This window comes from Carcharhinus amblyrhynchos, chromosome 2 (assembly GCF_965287045.1).
Source record: "Carcharhinus amblyrhynchos chromosome 2, sCarAmb.v2.hapA, whole genome shotgun sequence".
Taxonomy (NCBI): domain Eukaryota; kingdom Metazoa; phylum Chordata; class Chondrichthyes; order Carcharhiniformes; family Carcharhinidae; genus Carcharhinus; species Carcharhinus amblyrhynchos.
This window is the reverse complement of record NC_137325.1, coordinates 10,186,134-10,210,439: the sequence shown is the minus strand read 5'-3', so window position 1 is coordinate 10,210,439 and position 24,306 is coordinate 10,186,134. Positions and strand designations below refer to the sequence as shown.

Genomic DNA, 24,306 nt, shown 5'->3' with positions numbered 1-24,306 from the left:
CTGTAACCAGATATAATGGCTCACTTCAATAAGATCTGGCTGAATATAGTTCTGTGTACAGTGTGTCAGTAACCTTTTCAGTACGTTATTACTTCAAAACAATAACTTTGAACATTCTCCTCCATTTTTATTCCTTTGTGTTTTGTTTTCTTTGTTTGACCCAACGCAAAGTGTCCTGCCTCTTCCACAAGGCTATCTGTCACTTGTTCTTTAGTTTTGTTTTCACGAATGCTGACCTTTGTTCTACTATTTGTACATTTTGCTATCTTACCTTTATACTGCTATCAGTACCTGCTTCAGTCCTTAATGCTACCATTAACACTCCCTTTGTCTTGTGTCCGTGATGTCTTTGTCAATCTCTCCTTACCTCCCACCTATCCCTGACCTTCTATTCTGCCCCACACCCTTTCCAATGATATAATCCATCACATTGCTACCTCTCTTCAACTCTGAAGATGTCATGTGGACTCAGAATGTTAACTCTGTTTTTTCTCTCTCTCTCTCTGTCCACCGTTGCTGCCAGACCTGCTAAGTTAGTCCGGCATTTTCTATTTTTGTAACTGACCCAGGATGTCACCCACAATTTATTTTTGTGCATTAATCTGTTTGACATTTCTTGGTGTGGAACATATCCTGCCTTAAGATGGGATGCACCTTTATTGACCTTTTTTACCCAGAACCATCTTACAGCTACCTTTGAGCTAAGGATTAACATTTGATATGTTGTGAAACAGTGCTTTATCAATTGTAAAATCATTGTCACATTTACCTACTTTTAGCAAGCTGAACGGCACATGAAATGGCTGATTGATCCATTGCCTGTCAACGTGAGGGTAATTGTTTCTGTAAATGTGGAAACCTGCCCCCAAGCATGGAGGTGAGTAACTGAATGTTTTGCAGAACTTTTTAAATTTAGCTTTGTAAAACTCATTTTATTAAAATTGAATCTCATGCGAATCTCATTAAAGTTGAATCTCATACCATCTTTACTTTTTGTATTTGATTAACTGCCCCTTATTTTTTGTGAACTAATGAGTTAATCCTAATAGCTGAAGGGTCATCCCAACTAATAAGAATAATGGCAGACTACTAATTTCCATCCTGTAACTTCAATCCTCAGACTTATCACTAAATGTGAAGATTTAATGGAATTATTTTTTTTCCCCAATGTTGAAGCTATCAACTTGGCTTCCTCTCCCTAACCCTGCCCCACAACCTTCCAACTTGCCTTCCATTCTCTGCAATCCACAGCTTCTCTCCAGTCGAAGTTGCCGTTTCTTCAACACTTGTCACTTGTAACTACCACTCCTTGGTCGTGTGTTTGCAGATGTTGTCACTGTTTTCCAAACCTCTTGACTCACTCCATCCCTTTCAAAAAATGGAATCATTACCCTTCCCACCTGAAAATCCCTCCATCAATTCCTGCACACACTCTAACTACAGCCACGTTTACAAATTGACTTTCTTTGGGCTCCTTGAACACATTGCTGTTGGTCAACTTTATGTTTATCTATCTCAACATTTCCCATTGGAATCCTCCAAGATCCATCTCCCAACCCTCCCAAATTCACCTCTTAACCCTCCCAAAGAACCATCAAAGTCCTGTTGAGCCACTGTCATCACAGTTTGCTATATTAAACTTCTTCAACTCCCTCCTTACTTGGACTGTGTCACCCATCTGTTTTTCTCTATCGAATGCTCTCCACCCGCCAGCTCCACATCATTGTCCGCTTGTGACTTTATCTACAATTTAATATTATGAAAGCTTTTGGCAGAGATAATGGGGGGAGTTTTCTCATCCCGCCCACCAAGGGAACTGTAGTAGGCAGGGCATTGGGAAGGACAGATAAGTCCTAAGATCTCAATTGACCTCAGGCAGGCTTTTTTGGCCCTGGGGCGAGCATGGCCGAAAAACCCCGCCCAATGTTTCCACTTGAAAGGTAGAACTTAGAGGCTATCAGTATGAGACAGTCACCAAGCAAGCCAATAGGGAATTCAGAGGAAGCTTCTTTACTCAGAGGGTAAACGTGCAAATACAGGAATGAGGTGAATATTTTGGATGCCTTGAGGGGCGGCTAGGAAAGCATCTGATTTAAAAAAAAAATTGGGGGTGATAGAAACAAAGCAACATAGAAGATAGGAGCAGGAAGAGGCCATTTAGCCCTTTGAGCCTGCTGGAGGAAAGATGACTGAAGAGTCAACTGGAGCACAAACATTGGCATAGACTGGTTGGGCCTGTTACCTTTTTCTTTGATGTATGTAATATATGAGCTAATGAAAGAATATATGAAACCCTACAGTGCAGAAGGAGACCATTCAGCCCATTCAGTCTACACCGACAAGAATCCCACCTAGGCCTTTTCACTGTAATCCCATGTAGTTACCTGACTAATCCCTCCTAATTTATGCAACCTGGGACAGTAAGGGTCAATTTACCATGGCCAATGCATGTAACCCGCACATCTTTGGACTGTGGGAGGAAACCCAGACACGAGGAGAATGTGTAGACTCTGCACAGACAGTGACCCAAGCCGGGAATCGAATCCAGGTCTCTGGAGCTGTGAGGCAGCAGTGCTCACCACTGTGCCACCGTGTCACCCAGTGTGGCGAGAAAGTCTGACATTTGGTACTTGTGCATCAAAAGAAGAACTAGAATAATTTAATCCACCTAATCATTTTGTTTCTCTCAGATTATGGCCAACATTACATCTTGACCCACTGAGCCCGAAGGACGTCAAGACACTGATTAATGTAGAATGCTCCAATGCTGATGTGAAACTGACTCGAGAACAGGTTTGTTTTCCAGTGCCCAGTGTAGCCTAGAATGCTTTAGAAATGATACATCTTAAAATGAAATATGACCTCTGTTTAAACATTTCTATTTACATTAGCTGAAGAATTTACAGATTATAAATAGAATTAATGACCGATAAAATATAAAACTTGATCATTTTGTAAACCTGCATTTATTACCTTACAAAAAGAATCAAGAAATACATTCCCAGTAAATTGAATTCTCTCAGCAGCATTTAAAACGGAGAGATTTGAGCAGAGAGACCAGGGGAATATCAAATAAAAATCCATGCTGGAAAATTCAGCAGGTCTGGCAGCATCTGTGGAGAGAGAAACAGAGTTAATGTGTTGTAATAAGACTCTTTGGAACTCAAGTTCATCTCTAAGTTTGTGCTGCTCTGAAGTAAATTGAGCCAAGTTTCTCAGCCTTTCTGAGTAATCAAGGTTCTTTCAGCTGGGAATCAATTTTGTGACTTGAATCTGAGCCACTGAGTTCTTTCTGGTTGTGCTATTGAAAATGTGGTACCAAAGCAGCATTATTGGGCAGTTCAGAACACAGTGATAGTGTAGAAAGTGAGAAGTAGGTGACTCCTTATTAGGGAAACTTCCAAAAAGTATAAAGCTGTCAACCTTTATGGGTTATGGGGTCGTGATGGTCAGAAGGATTGAGGAGGAGTGCATGGGAAGGGGATAGTGGGCAGCATCCCTAGATGAGATATAGAGGTCCTGCCAGCCTTGATGCCACTGTCTCATTTAAACAATATACCCAGAGACCTGCCCTGCACATGGCCAGCTGCAACACCTGGCTGGAAAGTGGGAGCAAAAATTAACTGCAGGATGCAGAAGCTGGGGCCTGCTATTACATATTCTCTCTTGTGGTAATATGAATATTGGGAATGATGTCAAAATAACAATAAAATATGGAATAAATTATATTTGAGGGATGTGATCCAGTTATTCCACAGTGTCCAATCCAAAGACTACATCTGGTCTTGAATCCTCAGGCGTATTGTCATGGGGTAACAATTAGATTGAAAAAAAGGATAGAGAATTTATAAAGTGCAAAGGAATGCCTCACATTCTATGTACCTTGAGGATCTGCTACCTTGCCTCCCCCCGCCTCCCAAAAATACGTTATTTTTGAGTCTGGAGCATCCTTAATCTTTCCTCATAGCTCACCTTCAGAATGGATCAATCTTTTACCCCTCTTTGTACCTTTTTGGTATCTGTATTTTTTTTATGGTGGAACAGACACCATAGTCTAAATGTGTCCTGACAGTGCATTGCAACCCAATTCCTGCCATATTTGTTTCTGCTTGTCTTCTCAGGTGAAGATCCCATGGCACTCTTTTGAAGCCATGATGTGGAGGTGCTGGCATTGGACTGGGATGGGCACTATGAGAAGTCTCACAACAGCAGGTTAAAATCCAACAATCACTCACCTGATGAAGGAGCAGCACTCCGAAAGCTCGTGATACCAAATAAACCTGTTGGACTTTAACCTGGTGTTGTGAGACTAATTACTATTTTAAAGAGTAAGGGAATTATCCCCAGTGGCCTGAGGATAAACCTTATCCCTCACTCAGCATCACTAAGAACAGATTATCTAGTCATTGTCACATTGCTGTTTGTGGGAGCTAGCTGTGTGCAAATTGTCTACCAAGCATCCTATCTTCCAACAGTGGCTTCACTTCAGAATCACTTCATTGGTGGTGAAGTATTTTGAGCTACCTTGTGGTTTTTGCTAAATAAATGCAAATCCTCCTTTCCTTAACAATTTTCACAACAATAGGCCTGTCAGCACAGCCTAACTCTTGGAAACATGTGGCAGTATTCACACACCGATCCTCAGTTAAATGTCCCACATCCTTGTACATTTAAGACTTTGGTCCAATAGATTGCTAAATGATTCCTTCCTTTCCCCATTCTGCCTGGACGCTTACCCAAACTCAGAAGAACCACACTGTTTTCCCTGCTAACCTCAAACCGCTGCTCAGAATTCCAACTCTTGACGGCTTAATTAAACTGGATCATTTTCAAGTGGAAATAGCTTGGAACATTACGTTTTTGTTAGAAATGTTATCTTGGAATTCTCCAGTTGCTTGGCAAGTTCATGCAGACAGTATGTGGATTATAAGAAGCAGGAAAGTCCAGCTTTGATGCCTGGTCTTTGCAGAGCTGACTGTTTTCAGTCAGAGCAGTTTTGTGAGCACTGCTCAATGCTGCAGTCTGTGCTTGTCAGAGCACTGAGGGTATGGTTAGACGCGACAAGGCACCTGCCCTGCTCAAATAGCTGACATTTGTTGTCTAGGGTTACACATACACTTGGCTAATATAGCCCCTGAGGGATCATACTTGTTGGAGAGGAGCAGATAAAATTGGTGAGGAAGTGAAGTGCTTGCTTACTTGTTGTGTTTGAACACTGTTAATGAATTGTAGGAAAAGAAGTTGGAAAAGCATTGTAGATCTGCAACAACGTGCAATGCACTGTACGTTACACTTCTGGGCAAGATGATCACAAGGTAAGAGGCATTATTTGTCTGTTTATCTATTGTGGGCTTTTTGTGTTTGTCCTGGAAAGTGCTCTGAATTTTCATATGTTGCACTTGCATAAATGGGAGATTTTACTGCAACCATTTTTAAACTGAAAAGTTAATCTAAGCTTGCATAATACTTTAGAGTACTGGGGACATAGAAGTATGGAGGAAAAGGATATAGGAGCAGGTTGCAAAAAAATAATCACTGGAATAATATCAGAACTGAGAGGTTACACCTATCGGGCAGGATTCAACGGGTTGGGTGCGCTGTTCAAGATTATGAAAGGATTTGATAGGGTCGATGTCGGGAAGAGGCTTCCACTTGTGGATGAGAGCAACACTAAAAGTAAAGTAAAGTTTATTTATTAGAGTCACAAGTAGGCTTACATTAACACTGCAATGATGTTACTGTGAAAGTCCCCCAGTCGCCACACTTTAGTGCCTGTTCAGGTACACTGAGAGAGAATTTAGCATGGTCAATGCACCTAAGCAGCACGTCTTTCGCACTGTGGGAAGAAACCGGAGCGCTTGGAGGAAACCCACACAAACACAGGGAGAATGTGCAGACTCCACACAGACAGTGACACAAGCCGGGAATCGAACTCGGTTCCCTGGAGCTGTAAGGCAGCAGAGCTAACCCCTGTGCCACCACTAGTGCATAAATGTAAGATGGCAAGTAAATCCAAATGATAATTCAGGAGAAATTTGTCTACCCAGAGCATGGTTAGAATATGGAACATGCCATCACAAGGAATAGCTGAGGTGAATGGCATAAATGCATTTAAAGGAAAGTTAGATAAGCACAGGAGAGAAGGGGTAGAAGGCCCTGCTGGTGGGGTTAGATGAGGATTGTGGAGTCTTGTGGCCTGTTTCTGTACTTTAAATAGTTTGCAAATGTGGGCAGGGTTTTCAGTTTTAATTTTCATCGTGTATGCTTTCTAACTCATCAACATGAGTTTTGTTCACCCTGTGTGCCATAGCACGGACATTATAACCTGGTCCTTTTGGTCAACCGCAAAGGAATGGTGTTCATTATTCATCACACTTAGAGCTGCCCACAGCAACTTTGTGGGCTTTTGAGTGGGAACTTGGTATCCCTCACAGTGCAATTTTCTCAAAAATCAGATCGAAAGAATCCGCACTAAGGTATGGGGGGTATCTTCCGATCTCTGGATCGTTGGCGATCAGACATATTGCTGAGATATGTGTCGGGATGCTATGGAAGTCCTAACATGCTGAACCATGTGGAAATTGCCGGGAAGTTTAAACATCTGACGGTCAGTTCTGCTCCTTGGCACCTTCTGCCAATGTCTCCAACTCCGAATTAGAGGGAAAGAGTTGGGATAGTCCCATGGGACTTAACAATATAGTTACCCAGGAAGTAGTGTTAGGTAGACTTAAACCTGGCCTGACATCTGGGTAGTTTCATAACAATTACTCATACTAACCACCTGACTACGTCCCTGATCTCCTAACTTCCCCACTCCTGACCTGGCCTGAACACCCACAACAATCCCAGACCTACCCAACTACCTCCACTTCCTGATCAGGCCCAACTAATACCTGACTACCCCCGATCACCTGATTACCTAACTAACTCTGACTACCTCTTTTATTCCCAGTTCATGAAAAGCTTGACAGATTTAAATGCTGAAATAGTGCTGACGCTGAACTTTAACTGTGCTTGTCTTTGTTCAGTGTCAAAGGCCTGGGAGATATCGATGATATTCTGCAGCAGTGTTTTCAGTGTCAAGATACGGTGTCTTTGTATAGGTTGGTGCTCCAATCTGTTCACCGATCTCTACCAACCGACGGGGACAGACAGCTGATGAAAGAGGTGAGAAAATATACAAGGATTTTTAGCAATAGGTAGCATGTTTTAATTCAGAGAATATAACAGATGTAAAGTTAGATTGCTGCAAACTGAAGAGAATCTAATTACACAAGAAAAAAGCAAGGTTACCTGGTAATAAAGTAAAATATAAGCCATGCATTGAAGTAAGTAGCTGAAACAAATTGACTATCGGGTTAAAATAGTAATTTATTTTCTTGAATTTATGGAGAACCATAATATGTTATTAACTAAGCTGCGTGTATTTTAATAGTGTGTAATTCTCCTTTCACGCACTTTGGAATATTAGTGGTTGCAGTGTGTAAAGTAATGGCAGGCAGGCAATCAATGGAGATGTATCTGAGATCCACTTCAGATAACTTCAGGTAAGCTTTGTCAGACAGTTCCTTCAGATACAATGTGGTGACTGTCTGCTGTCATGATTTGCATCCCAAAAGCACATTGTGACCATCAATGTAAAAGGATGAATTATCCCCAGGAGTTGATTTGTACCTTAGAGCCACTTGCTATGCAATGCAGCCAAAAACTCCCCAGGGTACAAAGAATTGGCTATGAAATACCTTGTGCCACCCTAATCTGAGCCCACTTGCCTTGTCGCTGAATTTGCAATGTTGGTTTTTTTTTTCAGAGCCATTACATCAGGTTTGGCTGTTCTCCACAGACTGTTAGCGCTTCTGCCATTTTAAAGTTACAATTTAGCTTCTTGAGATCTGCAAATAGACCATTCTTAATAACACATCTCGGTAAATCCCAGTAATGGATTTGGATTTTAATCCTATCCACCTCAAAATCAGACAGATCCGCTGGTCTGATTTAGGATGTCAAACCTGCAATTTAGGAAATTAAGCCTGGGTTTCTTAAAAAGAGAACAAATATAGTTAATTTGGAAAGAAATGTGAATCTAGTATTGTATATCCTTTAACTCAACTACAACCCTTTCAAATGTTACATTATTTAAAATGATTATTATTTATTTTGTTCAGAGAAAGCCATGTGATTGTTCGCATGAGGAAGTTGCATGGGTTATAAGCAAACTTTGATTCATTGAAGTACATGTTTAAGTTTTTAAAAAATTACTATTGTATTTTAAATTATGTTATATCCAGATGGATATTACGAAACAAGATTATTTTAAAAGCGTCTTGTGTTGTAAATTAGCATGTGTATCCATTTTCTAATATCTATCTCTTAATCCCTTTTCAGATTCTCTGTTTAGTCCGTGTGAGTCACAATGGTGTGAGTGAAGGCGAACTGTTGGAGATTTGCCCAGCGCTTTCTTGGCCTGTGTTAGCCTCTCTTCTTCATAACTTGCAGTGCACCTGTGTGATAACATACAGCTGTGGGCTGCTGAAGTTTCAGCATCTTCAGGTAGGCTTACTCATTTTCAAGTTGCTTTAATTTACCTTTTCTTTGAGGGCAGCATGGTGCCACAGTAGTTAGCACTGCTGTCTTACATCGTTAGGGACCTGGGTTCCATTCCGGCCTAGGATGACTGTCTGCACAGAGTCTGCATGTTCCCCCCGTGTCTGCGTGGGCTTCCTCTGGTTTCCTCCCACAGTCCAGAGATGTGCGTGTTAGATTGATTGGCCATGTTACATTGCCACTTTGGTCTTATGGGTATTAGTAGGGTAAATACGTGGGGGAACAGGGCCTGGGTGGGATTGTTGTCAGTGCAGGCTCGCTGGGCTGAATGGTCTCCTTCTGTACTGTTGTAAGGATTCTATGATGGAGGCATGCAAAGACTTAGCTATACCAGTTTGTACAACATTAAATAGTCACTTCTTTGATAGGAAAGCACCAAGTTTACAAAATCAATTAGTTGTCTTCTGGACGCTTTCGTATCTTACAACAGACTTGATAACAGTTGATTAACTGGGAAATAAACAGCTGCCTTACCGTACACACCATCAATCATCAGTACTTGGATCACTATGTGAATTTATCTAGAGCTGTTCACGCTCTTAGAATCTCCCAAATTGGCGCATGGGCCACTGAAGTTATTGCTGTAACATACCAGAAAGAGCCAATCTGTGCGGAACAAGAACCCACAAACATACAATGAGATAAATGACCAATTAAACAGTTTTTATTTAGTGACGTTTTTAAGGGACATATATGTTGGCTCCAGCGACAGGTGATAGATCCCTAACCCCCACCAAATCACCAAATATTCTGTGAATAGTTCCACCTGCAAAGGTTGACAGAATCTAAATTCAATGCAAAAGACGACACTTCCAGCAGTGCAGTGCTCCCCGAGTACACTGCTGGGTTGTCAACTGAGATTACGTGCTTGAGGGTCTGAACCCATGACCTGACTCAGAAGTGTGAATGGCTATCACTGAGTCAATGCTGATGACAGAATGGCTTTTCCCTATGTTTGAGTGTTACACATTCCATGTCACTGCTATACATTGTGGATAATATTTATATTATACTTTGTGTTTAACGTTTACGATCATCTGATTTATTTCAAGGCTTGTGAAGCAGTGAGATTGCAGTACATGGAGAAAGACGCAAAGGATACTACCACGCTGTACAGAGAAAAGCTTGTGCAATATTTTTCACAACAAATGAGGTATTTATAAGTCCTACAGGTACATTTTTGTTTATTCATTTGTGGGACATGAGTGTTGCTGGCTGGCCAGCATTTATTACCCATCCCTACTTGCCCTTGGCTAGGCCATTTCAGAGGGCAGTTGAGACTCAACCGGATTACCGTGGCTCTGGAGCCACATGTAGGCCAGATCAGGGTAAAGACGCCGGATTTCTTTCCTTAGAGGACATTAGTGAACCAGGTGGGCTTCTCTAACAATTGACCCAGTTTTGTGGTTATCAGTAGATTTTTAATTCCAGATATTTTTCTTGAACTCAAATTCCACCATCTGCCAAGGTGGGATTCAAACCTGGGTCTCTAGAACATTAGCTACTTTTCAGATTAATAGCCTAGCGATAATACCACTAGTCCATCGCCTCCCCTAATTCAATAATCTAGTGATTCAGCTCAGAACTTATTTTTTAAAAATCCCTTTCTTCTGTCATGTGGTTCCACTGAAAGAGTGGATGGATAGATAATTTGGTTCACATCCTTAATGAATATTCCTTGTAACCAGACGCAGCCAGATATAGTCACTTGCTCTCTTTTTGCTCCTACCTTGTAGTGAAACACTAGGCTTGGCCAAATTTACCAATGTCCCAGATCTACATTGTGGTTGTAACCCTGCCACATAGAACCACAGATATGAACCCCCCTATACGAAACTGCTATTATTGTGATAAGTATATATAATTAACAGTAGTACAAATCTTATTTTTATTCATTCATGGGCGTCACTGGCTGGCTGCTAGTTATTCCCATCCCTAGTATCTTGTAGTTTGTAGCTGAATGGATTGTTAATGTATCTATTTGTTTGTTTCCATTTGACTGTTGTTTAGAATCTGTGTCATTCTTTATGATTGGCTCATGTCATTCGTGGTTTACCTGTGCTTTTTCAGTCAGGGCAGAGTAACCTGGCGTGGTGCTGATGAACTTCCCTGGCTCTTCCAGCAACAAGGAGACAAACAGAAACTGCATAACTGCCTCCTGAACCTCTTTGTCTCTCAGAACCTGTACAAGAGGTAGGAAACTGGACTACTCTGTCATTGCCCCTTTTTCAAAACAGGGTTGAACCTTGTCCTGGGCATCTCCTTTAGACCAAGGTTGCAATATTAAGTCTTGATGGTTCATAGAATCCCTACAGTACAAGAGGAAGCCACTCAGCCCAGTGAGCCTGCACCAACAAAAATCCCACCCTAACTCTGTAACCCCACGTATTTAAATCCCCCTGACACGAAGGGGCAATTTAACATGGCTAACCAATCTAACTTGCACAAGGGCGGCACGATGGCACAGTGGTTAGCACAGCTGCCTCATAACACCAGGGACCAAGGTTTGATTCCTGTGTGGAGTTTGCACGTTCTCCCCATGTCTGTGTGGGTTCCCTCCCACAATTTGAAAAATGTGCTGGTAGAATGCATTGACCTGAACAGGTGACTAGGGGATTTTCACGTGAATTTCATTGCAGTGTTATTCTAAGCCTTACCTGTGACTAAATAAATAAATAAATAAATAAATCTTTAGAGTGTAGGAGAAAACTGGAACACCCGGAAGAAATCCATGCAGACACGGGAAGAACTCGCAAACTCCACACAGACAGTGACCCTAGGCTAGAATTCAACCCAGGTCTGTGGAGTTGCAGATGGCAAAAACAGAATATGCTGGAGAAACTCAGCAGGCCTGACAGCATCTGTGGAGAGAGAATAAAGCCAATCTTTCGAGTTTGGATGACCCTTTGTCAGCTGGTGAAGGGTCATCCAGACTCAGAATGTTGGCTCTATTCTGTCTACATAGATGCTGTCAGACCTGCTGAGTTCCTCCAGCAAATACTGTGGATGCTGGCATCTGAAACAAAGTGCTGGAAAAACTTAGCAGGTGTGGCAGCATCTGTGGAGAGAGAAACAGAGTTAACATTTCAAGTCTGTGTGACTTCTTCAGAGATAATCATCAGTATTACTCATTACAAATCCCTAACTAGCCACAGTGTAGCTTTGTGAACATCGCTTTAGACATATGTATTGATTTTACCAGATTACTCCTCGGTCATACACAATAAGGACAAATGTACTTCACACTTGTCCACATATTTAACAGATAGCTACCACCATTTTAGTTACCAGGGAAGTAAACCACTAGCAATGATCAGAAAACAACCTGTCATCCGCCTCTCAGCATACCATTTTGCCACCAAACACAAAAAAGTTGACATTCACATGGATATTTCATCTGAATGTGAATTTTTAAATTGGGTGGCACTGTGGTTAGTTGTCCTGCCTCACAGTGCCAGGGACCCGGGTTCAATTCCAGCCTTAGGTAATTGTGTGAAGTTTGCACATCCTCCCCGTGTCTGCGTGAGTTTCCTCCGAGTGTTCTAGTTTCATCCCACAGTCCAGAGATGTGCAGGTTATGTGGATTGGCCATGGTAAATTGCCCCTTAGTGTCAAGGTAACTAGTGGGGTAAATACATGGGGTTATAAGGAGAGGGCCTGGTTGGGATTGTTGTTAGTGTGAGCTTGATGGGCTGAATGGCCTCCTCCTGCACTTTGTGATTCTGTGATAATTGCATACATTTCATTCCTTTTATTTGCTGATGAGAAATAGTTTGCCGTTTTGTCATGTCTGGTTAGGGGTGGCTCAAATAATGGACAACGCTGTACTTTGGATCGATTTTAAATACATTTCTCAGATGTTTGAGACAACTCTCGGGCATTAGTGTGTAATTTTCTTTATAACTGCTTATATGCTAATGAGCTGTAGCAATTATTTTCATCTTTCTGTAATTCCAGTTATTTTGGGGCACTTGTCTTGTTCATCATTTAAGTGATGTTTGTGTGTTTTTTTCAGGGGCCATTTTGCAGAGTTGCTTTATTACTGGCAATATGTCGGAATGGACAAAAATTCGATGGCCGCCGCTTACTTTGAGTCTTTAAAGCAGTATGAGAAAAGCTGTGAAGGAGAGGATATGATCACGCGGTTGGCAGATCTCTATGAAACGTTGGGGCGCTTTTTGAAAGACTTGGGTCTACTGAGTCAGGTATTTATAATGTGTCCTATCAAGGCAAGAGGGCAGAAACTCAGGTGTAGCCTCAGGGGCTTATTATGCTTACTGGCAATTCTGAGTTATCCAGCTGTAATATTTTAAACTAAAGTACAGGTTAATCCAAATGGTTTGCTTAATCAGCTCTCTGCCAACTCTAGGTAACACCAATAGAGGAGCCATACTCTATGCAGGACCCCAATTAGATTTGAAGCACCGTAGACTAGCAGGGCAGATACACGCGGTTAATGGGGGGAGAATCTGGGTGGGATTGTCTGTGTAGGCTTGATGGGCTGAATGGCCTCCTCCTGCACTGTAGGATTCTATGATATCTGTGTATATTTCACACTTTTTATTTGCTGGTGGGCCAAATGCGGGAAATTGGGATTACCTTAGGGGCAGCATGGACAAGTTGGGCTGAAGAGCTGTAAACCTCTATGACTCTATAGTTTGCTGTGACAACAAGGAGACAGAATGATTTTAATTCGAGATGTTATAATTTATTCAATAACCTGGTTCAACTTTTGGAGTATCACTCACTGGGCAGGGATTTCCTATCCCACCCCAGTTCAGTAGCTAGTCGGGAAGGCATCCCCACTGATATCGGCTGTCATTTAACACTCTCATTCAGGAGGGAGCCTTACCTCAGACAGCTGTCAGTCAGTTTGGTTAGCCTGTAGTCCTAGCAGCCTCCAGAGAGCAGCAGTGGTCAGTACTGGGACTGCAAACACCCCCAGTTTCTAAGATCTGGATGAGGTAATGGCAGGAGTCCTGCAGTGCGGAGGGGAAATTGGGTCAAAGGGGTTGGGGTCTCGGTGGGGAGGTAGGTGGCACACCTTTGTGGGTGTGGGGGAGTGGAGAAGGAAAGGTGCCGTGTTCCACCTCCACCCCAGCTTCCCACTCAAAGCCTGAGCCAGCTAACTTCTAAAAGGTATTAGATTGTGTACGCTGGCCTAGGCTTTGCCCTTTCCATTGTAAAGCTGTGGACAGGTTGACACAGGCAGGCATCTGGGGAGTGTCTTCCCTGCCCGAAACCCCTACCTGTACACGTACCCTTATCACCACCTCAACCACAGGGTTCCATTCTCTTATTGTGCTTCTGATTCATGTTAATCCACATTACTATGTCCACCCTTGGTATCCAGTTTGACCCTAACCTGAGCTTTAAACTGCACATCCAAAACTGTCTATTTCACCATGTTGCTCACCTTTTGCTTCGACCTTCTGTTCACTGCTTCTCGAAATTTTACTCACACCATCACCGCCTACAGGCTGCTCCCACAAATTAATTACAAGCTGCTGAGTTGCACCCTACACCGGTAAAACAGTATACAAAGCTCTGCATGTCCGTGTTATATCCCACAGTAAAATCCATTTCTATGTCTGCTCTTTCCTCACTGACCTCAATCCACTCTATTTATCCAGTTATCTAGATGTCTCAAAGGTCTTGCTCCTCCTTGCCTTCCCTCACAAAGAGTCCACTTTCTCTATCAACACTTGGAACTTTTACATTACATCCCTGGTGCTGTAATTATCAATGTTACGTTACAGCAGCGTCTTGATTATAAAGTTTGTTGGACTTTCTCCTGTTAAATTTGATGCTATCCAACAAAATATTCATTCTAATGTTTTTTAAAGTGTAGTTTATTTATTAGTGCCACAAGTAGGCTTACATTAACAGTGCAATGCAGCTGCAATGTCAAAACACAGCCTATAATCTTAACTGTCCAGTTGTAACTATGGCCACCCACTGTACGATAAATCAGACCAGGCAAATGTTAACATCTCTTGACCTGGTATGGTCAGGTCGCAAGCGCCGTATTTTAACTGTTTGCAACTTTCTGCATGTATAGGCTGTCGCACCCTTGCAGCGTTCTCTGGAGATCCGAGAGAGTGCATTGGATCCAGATCACCCCAGTGTGGCTCAGTCCTTGCACCAGCTGGCTGGTGTGTACGTGCAGTGGAAGAAGTTTGGAAATGCAGAGCAGCTGTACAAACAGGCACTGGAAATCAGTGAGAATGCCCATGGCTCGGTGCATCCCAGGGTCGCCCAGGAACTGGATGCTCTAGCAATGCTTTATCAAAAACAAAATAAGTAAGTTCTTGATGTAAGTTTGACACTGTATGATACCTTTTACATTCATTTTAAATTAGCAGATGTTACCACGAGTCATTTGCAATTGTATTTTACTGTTCAAAGTCTGAACTACCTTTCCAGAATTTTTTTTTGTAGGAATGCTTGTTACTAAAATCAAACGCTAACTTCTCCATACACGTTGCACTGCATTATAGTTTAAGTTTATTTCTTAGTCACAAGTTGGCTTATATTAACACTGCAATGAAGTTACTGTGAAAATCCCCCAGTCGCCACACTCCAGCACCTATTTGGGTACACCTGAGGGAGTATTTAGCATGGCTAGTATACCTGACCAGCACGTCTTTCGGACAGTGGGAAGAAAGCGGAGCACTCGGAGGAAACCCATGCAGACACTGGGAGAACGTGCAGACTTAACATAGCCAGTGACCCAAACTGGGAATCACACCCAAACTTCTTAGGGAGAGTTATCAAACAAAGAGATATAGGGGTATAGGTTCATAGCTCTTTGAAAGTGGAGTCATAGGTGGACAGGGTGGTGAAGAAGGCATTTGGTATGTTTGGTTTCATTGGTCAGACTATCGAATACAGGAATTGGCATGTCTTGTTGAAGTTATACAAGACATTGGTAAGGCCACGCTTGGAATACTGTGCACTGTTCTGGTCACTATTATAGAAAATATATCATTAATCTAGAAAGAGTGTAGAAATGATTTCCTAGGATGCCACTGGGATTTGATGGTTTGACTTATAAGGAGGGGCTGGATAGACTGGAACTTTTTTCCCTGGAGCGTAGGAAGCTTAGGGGTGACCTTATTGAGGTCTGTAAAATAATGAGGGGCATATATCAGATAGATGGTCAACATCTTTTCCCAAAGCTAGGAGAGTCTAAAACTAGAGGGCATAGATTTAAGGTGAGAGAGGAGAGATACAAAAGTGTCCAGAGGGGGAATTCCTTCGCTCAGAGTGGTGAGTGTCTGGAACAAACTGCCAGAAGTAGTAGCAGAGGTGGGCACAATTTTGTCTTTTAAAAAGCATTTAGACCGTTATGTGGGTAAAATGGGTATTGAGGGATATGGGCCAAATGCAGGCAATTGGGACTAGCTTAGTGGTTAAATAAAAATGATGGACAAGTTGGGCCAAAGGGCCTATTTCCATGCTGTACACTTTTATGACTCTATGGCCTCCTTCTGCACTGTGGCAATTCTAAGATTTCCACAATCCGCAGTATTTTTTATTACCATGTTTTCCCCCTCTCTTTCTCACTCTCTGACTCCTCATAACAGATGGTCATACTATTTCAATCTCTTCCCAGCTACTTTCATTGATGCTCCCACAATCTTCACAGCCTATTGATATGCTCTTATTGATAGACTGCCACGTGTTAATCACTGGAATACTCAAGTGTCTAAGTTAGATTATTAGTTTTGTTTTAACATGTCCAGAGTCAAGGTGATACTGGTTTACTGCCCTTCAATTTTATGGATACTGTTTCATGTTTTGAGGTATGAGCAAGTGGAACCATTAAGGAAACGGTCCATGAAGATCAGACAGAAGGTTTCCAGGCAAAAGGGAAACATGGTAAGAAATGAATAACATAATCAATAAAACCCAATTATTGTTGTGTGGTATCTGTCTGTAAATGTCAGAGGAATGTTTGTATTAAAGGACAGCTATTTCAATAGCATTACATTTCTTTACAGAATGAGCTTGGAATACTTTTTTCAGTTTTATTCTAAGGAGAAAATAAAGGGGGACAAAAATGATCTTAAATGCCCAAAAATCCCGGAGTAAATTCAGAGAGAAATCTTTTTTTGTTTTTTTATTGTGAATGCCGCTTAATCTATCAGGACCAATATATAACTATAGTTAAGCCATGAAGCTAAAGATTTAACAGACAGTTATTTGCAAGATTTGTTGTAGACACTATTTTTCCAAATCCCCACAATCTCTTCTCTTGCTGATGAGAACATTGCTGACATGTAGAATTAAATCTTCACCCAGATCTCCATTTAAGATACTACATAGGATCTAAATCTTCAATCTGATCTGATCTGAATTGAAATTAATTTTTCATTCTTGGGCAAATTGTGGGAGGAAACCCATGCAGACACGAGGAGAACATACAGACTCCGCACCAGCAGTGATCCAAGCTGGAAATTGAACCTGGGACCCTGGCATTATGAGGCATCAGTGCTAACCACTATGCCACCGTACTGCCACTCAAGGATACTATGCTTTCATTACCATTAAAACAGAAATACTGATCGGGATTTGGAACTTTCAGTTAATTCATTATGATAAGACAAATGGATTTGTAGAAAGATGGAACCTTATCAAGTTCCTGTTCACTCTGTAGACTGACACACAGGCACTAGAAGTAATGTACACAGTTTGTCAGGAAGTGAATTATGAATCTCCTCTACCCAAACAGAAATACTGTTGGGAAACCGCTACAATCCTGCTCAGAAATTTTTAATATTGACCCAGAAATGATTAAAGAATGGTGATGTGTGTACAAGTTCAGATGGTGTGCAAGTTGGTGGGGAACGTTGAGGTGCTCCCATGACATTGCTCTTGGATTGGAGAGATTGCATAAAAGGCAGATGCTGTACACTAGTTGTACATTTGTCAGATAGTACATCCTATTGACACAGTATACTAGAGGTAGTGTAGTTGGTTGGGACACTGATGTTATGGGTAGCTCTGACCTTGATGGTATCAAGCTTTAGTGTTGTCTGAATAGTGCTGCCATAACAAGTGGCAAATCCTCTAACCTACTGATCTGAGCCCGTGGATAGAGAGGCTTTAAGGTGTCAGGAGGTGAACTTGTGTATAGATCACAGAACACCCAACCTCTGTCTACTCTTAACGGAAAATGTTTTGGCAAGCAGTGGCTAAGATAAATATTTATTCCTTGGAAGAGGATTTGGGATGATTGCTCATGTATTGAGGAATTTCCTCATAATGGTGATGTTTAAACAGTGAGTGGTCTGTTATGTTAACTTTGACATTCATTGGCATTTCACTCTTCAGCATGGTTTTGCTGTTCTTCGCCGCCGGGTTCTACAGTTGGAAGAGCTTACTCTTGGGACTGAGTCACCGGACACTGCCCGGATACTGAATGAACTAGGAGTTCTCTACTATCTTCAAAATAACATTGAGTAAGTAGATGTCATGAATGATTCATCAAGATGTGTGGTAAAGTGAACCATCTTGTGTTCATTTCAATGTTGGTTACCTAGTGATAACAGCAAATAATTTTATCCCTGGTTATTTTAAGGATAAGCCACTTCTCAGTTTCTTCATATCACAATGGCGTGCTAATAATAGATGTACATCTAAAATTATAGATACTTCCTGATATGTGGATCATGCTTGTCTGAGTGATAATATTTATTAGTATTTTGTGACAGTATGGTGAGTAGAGGTGTTGGATCTGACAGTGCTGAAAAGCCTCATCAGTTTCACAATGCAGATTTTGATTCTCACTGCCTCCCCCAGGTAGCACAGCAGTGTGTGGCCACCTGCTCAGGAAAAGGCCTGAAAGGTGTCATCACAATTTCTTCTCCTGTTTCACAATTCTACTGATAAAGTATTTTCTGTACAGGGCTAAGTCTTGTTCCTCTGAGCACAACCGCATTCTTTTTTTAAAAAATAAATTAATCGGTAACAAGAACAAAAAGCACCACATTTGGAATTTATTGTAAATGTATTCAAACCTTCTGCATCTTCATGCCTCCCAGTACCATTTTTAAGATAAGATTATTTTTATTAGTGTCACAAGTAAGCTGTTACTGTGAAAATTTCCTAGTCGCCACACTCTGGCACCTGTCTGGTACACTGAGGGAGAATTTAGCATGGCCAGTGCGCTTAACCAGCACGTCTTTCGATTCTAAGCTCTGGAATTCCCCTGAACTTCTCTGCATCTCTGCTCTTTTAAGACATTCTTGAAATCCACCTCTGTGACCAACTCTGTCCTAATGCTTCTTTATTTGGCTCCGTGTCCAACTTCATTTACTGAGCGTTCCCGTAAAGCCTGTTGCATGAAAACAAGTTGTGGTTGTTGAGTAGACTTTTTCTTTGAAATTTGTCCCATAAAGATGATTTTGTGGAATATTTCTTCTGTTTGTTTTAGAAACATGATGCTTTTGAGATGCTGGTGACGCATGCCAGTTGGTCTGGTCTTGAGAGTTTGTGAGCTGGAGTGCATTCTGGCAAATGATTGTTCTCTCAAAGGTTTGGCAGAGGAAAGGACAACACATCATTGGTTGTGTATGTCATTTTCTCCAACGTCAAGTAACACGCTGCATCCTGGGCAAGAAAATACAAAGGAAATCAGTGGGAGTAAGACTGCAGTGCTTGAGTCGAGACTGTAAACATGTTACCATCTTGGTACAGAGTTAACATGTCAGAAATAATTGCACAGACCTCACGGAGGTTTTTTTTTCTTTTTTACAAACTCGAAATAGGACAGCAGAAATCTTCTTTAAACGTTCGTTGGAAATGAGAGAACGGACTCTTGGTTGTGACCACCCTGACTGTGCGCAGTCCCTGAATAACCTAGCCGCTCTATACAATGAGAAGAAAGAGCATGAGAAAGCAGAGGAGCTGTATGAGAGGGCACTGGACATTCGCCGTGCAGCCCTGGCACCTGATCATCCCTCTGTGGCTTACACCGTCAAACATCTGGCAGTGTTGTACAAAAAGAAAGTGAGTCTGTCCGCCAATGGATTATTTCTGTTTCTCACCACCATCCCCACTCCCCCCTCCCCCCTCCTCCCCCAGCATCCCATGATCAATCCTGAAAATAGTGGCATTCATTCTTAAAACATTGCAAACTGCAGCAGAAATGTCCATTTCTGACCAAGACCCAATCGTGTCCCCTGGCCGTATCTACATTTTTGAATACGCTAACTTATGTCAGCACTAACGTTCTACATCCGTTAGATTAAAAAGGAACCTGATTCAAGAATGAATGAACTTTGTAGTCTGATGCTGTCAAGGTCAGAAAACTAAAGCGTGTCATTATCTCCAAGTGATAAGTAAACATGTATTCCTTTATAATTAACACTTATAGAAGCTGTTTTCTAAATGAAAATGACCAGTTATTAGTCATTGTTCACAAAGTTATCTCTTTCCATTGGAGGGAGGAACAGGTGTAGCTTAGAATCCCCACAGAACAGAGGCCATTCAGCCCATTGAGTCTGTACTGACCCTCTGACAGAGTATCCTACCCAGTCCCATTCCTCATCCCATCCCTGTAACCGCACACATTTATCCTGCTAATCCCCCTAATCTACACATCTTCGGACACCAAGGAACAATTTAGCCAAATCACTAACCTCCACATCTTTGGATTGTGGAAGGAAACTGGAGCACCCGGAGGAAACCAATGCAGACATGGAAAGAACGTGCAGACTCTGCACAGACTGTGACTCGAGGCTAGAATCAAGCCCAGGTCCCCGGCACTGTGAAGCAGCAGTACTAACCACTGTATATAGGGGTACTACTCCACAAGCATGAGGCAAGGCAAGGAGAGTGGCCTTCACAAAAATGACTAGAACAACATTGTGATATGTTGTAGGAAGTTAGGAATCGGAGAAGGCCATTTAACCCTTGAACCTGTTTTGCCATTCTGTGAGATTGTGTCTGATCTATAACATAACTCTGTATACTTGTCTGTTCCCCATATCCCTTGACATCTTTGGATTAAAAAAAACTCAATCGATTACAGTTTTAAATTTAACAGTTGACCTAGCATCAGTTGCCACTTGCGGATGACAGTTCAAAATTTCCTGCCACATTTTGTGTGTAAAAGTGTTTCCTAACTTTATTGCTGAAAGGTCAGACTCTTATTTTTAAATTATGTGCCTTTAGTTCTTGATTTCCCAACCAACGGAAGTACTTAGTCTCTTTCTACACTATCGGTTTTCCTTAATACCTTGAAAACTTTGACAAAACTCGTTGGGGTCTTTTAAGAGACTTCTGGATGAGTACATGGGATTTAATGGGATTGAGGGTTATAGATAGCCCTGGTAGGTAGGGATATGATTGGCGCAGCTTGTGGGCCGAAGGGCCTATTTGTGCTGTTCTATAAAATCACCCTTTTAATTTTCAAAATTCCAGGAAATATAATTCTTGTTTTGTGGGGCATCACTTTATACTGTAAACAAATTTATACATTAAAATCAATTATTCTCTCAATGCTTATTCATCTGCAATCCTGCTTCAGGCAAGCTAAGTAAATCTCTTAAACTTCCCTGTAAATCACCTGACAGCATCATTGAGGTTTGTTGACATCTAGACATTCCAATTAATGAAGTCCTTGTTGTTCTGTAGCAGTTGATAATCTACATCGTTAAATGTATAAATACTCAGACACAAGCCACTGCGGTTCTTCCCACGTTAGTCCCATTAAGATAAAAGTGTGACTAAATTTCAGCTTATCTCAGCAGTAGCAATCTCATCTGAGGTTTTGGTCACTCTGTAGGAGATGGGCGCATGATTGCTGCAGTCAGTACTGAAGGGCTGCTGCATTGTCAGTGGTGCGAGATTTTGGATCAAGCCGTTCAGATGGCCAAAAGATGAGAAAGGGCTTCTCATATCCTATCCAGCATTTATCCCTCAACCAGTGTCTGTTTAAAAACATGCGTTTATCATTCAGGATTCCGATAGCATTCCGTTTGCCTCCTTGATTATATGCTGCACCTGCATACAATCCAGGCTAATATGTTACCCTCTACACCATTTAGTTTTTGCAATAATCTTTGATGTGGCCCTTATCAAATGATCAGTGTTTCATGAATCAAAGATTACAATAAATATTTGATTTGATTTATTATTGTCGCATGTATTAGCATACAGTGAAAAGTGCATGCTATACCATACATAAAAAGGGAGAGGAGAGGGTGCAGAATGTAGTGTTACAGTCATAACCCGTAAGCACTAAAATAAATGACATTTTTCTTCTTTTGAAATCATCATAATGTCTTGCCATGAATGCTGAACTGATTCCTATTGTGTTAATCATTTTTTTGTAATTTACAGGGAAAACTGGACAAGGCAGTTCCTTTATGTCAACTGGCAGTTGAAATTCGTGAGAAATCCTTTGGCCCAAAGCACCCAAGTGTGGCAACTGCCCTGGTGAATTTGGCTGTGCTGTACTGTCAGTTGGTGTGTTGACTTTTGACCTCACTGTACTTAGCTGTTACTTTATTGAGTTGTTGTAAACAGGTTGCACTAAGGCTTAAAGAAAACTGAGCAGCAAAAGTGGATTTCAGGCAACGTGTTACTCCAGGCAGTTTTGAATGAAATGTTGATGCAGCAAGATAAAAAAATCTTTATTACTGTATTGAGTGCAAACGCGACTGATTTCAGGAGCAGAGCACTAAACGTTCAGCCAGTTTTTTTGAGGTGGAGCACAGAAGGAACTTCAGAGGAATAAAAACTGAAGATTGACAATGGGGAAAGTAACCAGGCTGGGTCACCATATTAAGGGGTAAGGTTATGAATTCATGTCTCACCTGCCTGGAATACAGATTAGGAATTTGAACACATACCCGAACACACACATTTTCCTCAATTTATAATAAGGATGTCATCGCGTGGGAAGGTTTTCAGTGCTCGCTCGATGTTGGATGAGCAGGAGGAGGAAGAGGTTGACAATTTTTCTGCAGTTAATGAGATGATTAAGTCACAGTTTTATATTCATATAGGCACATTGCAAAAGAGATGATAAATTTGTACAAGAGATGGGATAGACCATATTGGAATGGCGTGACATCTGAACGCCCCACTATAGGATGAACATTGAGCCATGCAAAGATTCATTAGTGCAGTACCAGAAATGAGAGGTTAAACTTAGGAGGAATCTAGTGGAAGTTTTCAAAATTATGAAATGTTTTCTGAGTGTTGGCATCGTTGGCAGTCTATAATCCTATCTGGTAGGCTGAAGGAAGTTGTGATATAACTTAAATGGCTTGGTGGGACTTTTTAAACAGCAGTTAAGAGTCAACAAAGTTGGCATGGAACTGGGAACCACATATAGGTGAGACCTGGGTAAGGACTGAAGATTTTTACCTCAAAAAGAGCACCTCCTAACCATGCAGCATCCACTGTATACTGCATGTGTTCATTAATAGTGAATATTGAAATGGTGATCTATTAACTCAGGTTTCCAGCTAACACTCAGTGACCAGAATGGCTCTTTTTTAAATTCATTCGTGGGACATGGGCGTTGTTGGCTGGCCGGCATATATTAACTATCCCTAGTTGCCCGAGGGCAGTTGAAAGTCAACCACAGTGCTGTGGTTCTGGAGCCACATGTAGGCCAGACCGGGTAAGGATAGCAGTTTTCCTTCCCTAAAGTACATTAGTGAACCAGATGGGTTTTTCCGACAGTTGACAATGGTTTCACGGACATAGTAGATTTTTATTCCAGTTATTTTTTAATATATTCAAATTCCACCACCTGCCGAGGCAGGATTCAAACCGAGGTCCCCTGAATGTTAGTTGAGTATCTGGATTAATAGTTAAATGATAATACTACTAGACCATTGCCTCTCCTAACCTTACCAGTTACTGTAAACTGATTCATGCTTGTGACCATATCATTCTTGAGAACGTGTTCTTGTGTCAATGGGTGACTTGCTGAGTTAACGATTATGTGAAATAAGCACAATTTCTCATTGCTCACCTGAGGCACAAAAAACTTCATACAATAGTAAAGTTATAAACAATTTTGATGTAAAGCATCTTTAAGCCCTTGATTTTAAAAAAAAACAAGTCAGTCATAAATGTGTCTGTACTCTGCAGAAAAAGCACACTGAAGCTTTACCGCTGTACGAACGTGCTCTGAAGATCTATGAGGACAGCCTGGGTCGTTGCCATCCCAGAGTGGGAGAAACACTAAAGAATTTAGCAGTGTTAAGGTAATGCTGAAAGCTGCCCTGAGCTCAGTCTTTATAGGTGTCGGTCAGCGGCAGAAACACATCATGGCCATGTCTTTGCTCCTACATGATGACAGTACCCCAGTCTCTTGACATGCTGTGTAACGTAGTTTGTTGCCAAGCTCCACTTCATCTGTTTAAGACAGGCATGACACAATGGACTGAGTTTCTGTTTGGCTGATAAAGCCGGACTGGAGATGGGCAAGACTGCGACTTGAAGTCCTGAGTGGAGAGCAGACTTTGCAATGCAGTGCTGGCCACCTACCCGCATACATTGGGTAACCAGTTAAATGCCTCAGGGGCTTAAGAATGCACTCCTGGACTTGATCAGATTTTTGATTTGGCACATGGATACCCATCACACTCCGAGGTTGACCACTAAACTGTGGTGATCTCCCAACAGCAGGTGCCTATGTGGGATATATCCGCTCTGAAAATTGGCCACCAC

The 24,306-nt window shown here is 41.6% G+C and overlaps 1 protein-coding gene across 2 annotated transcripts in view; it reads left to right on the top strand.

The window, feature by feature from the left end:
• The window catches only part of nphp3 (nephronophthisis 3), a 195,575-nt gene that overhangs the window by 30,620 nt on the left and 140,649 nt on the right, over positions 1–24,306 (top strand). For both annotated transcript variants that reach the window (XM_080201909.1, XM_080201903.1), the window contains 14 exons: positions 780–877; positions 2,691–2,793; positions 5,233–5,315; positions 7,029–7,167; positions 8,386–8,550; positions 9,657–9,757; positions 10,675–10,797; positions 12,620–12,809; positions 14,666–14,907; positions 16,413–16,488; positions 17,944–18,071; positions 19,380–19,620; positions 21,958–22,083; positions 23,725–23,840. In XM_080201909.1, the coding sequence (XP_080058035.1) occupies positions 780–877; positions 2,691–2,793; positions 5,233–5,315; positions 7,029–7,167; positions 8,386–8,550; positions 9,657–9,757; positions 10,675–10,797; positions 12,620–12,809; positions 14,666–14,907; positions 16,413–16,488; positions 17,944–18,071; positions 19,380–19,620; positions 21,958–22,083; positions 23,725–23,840 (1,931 nt within the window). The remainder of the gene's footprint in view (positions 1–779; positions 878–2,690; positions 2,794–5,232; positions 5,316–7,028; positions 7,168–8,385; positions 8,551–9,656; positions 9,758–10,674; positions 10,798–12,619; positions 12,810–14,665; positions 14,908–16,412; positions 16,489–17,943; positions 18,072–19,379; positions 19,621–21,957; positions 22,084–23,724; positions 23,841–24,306) is intronic.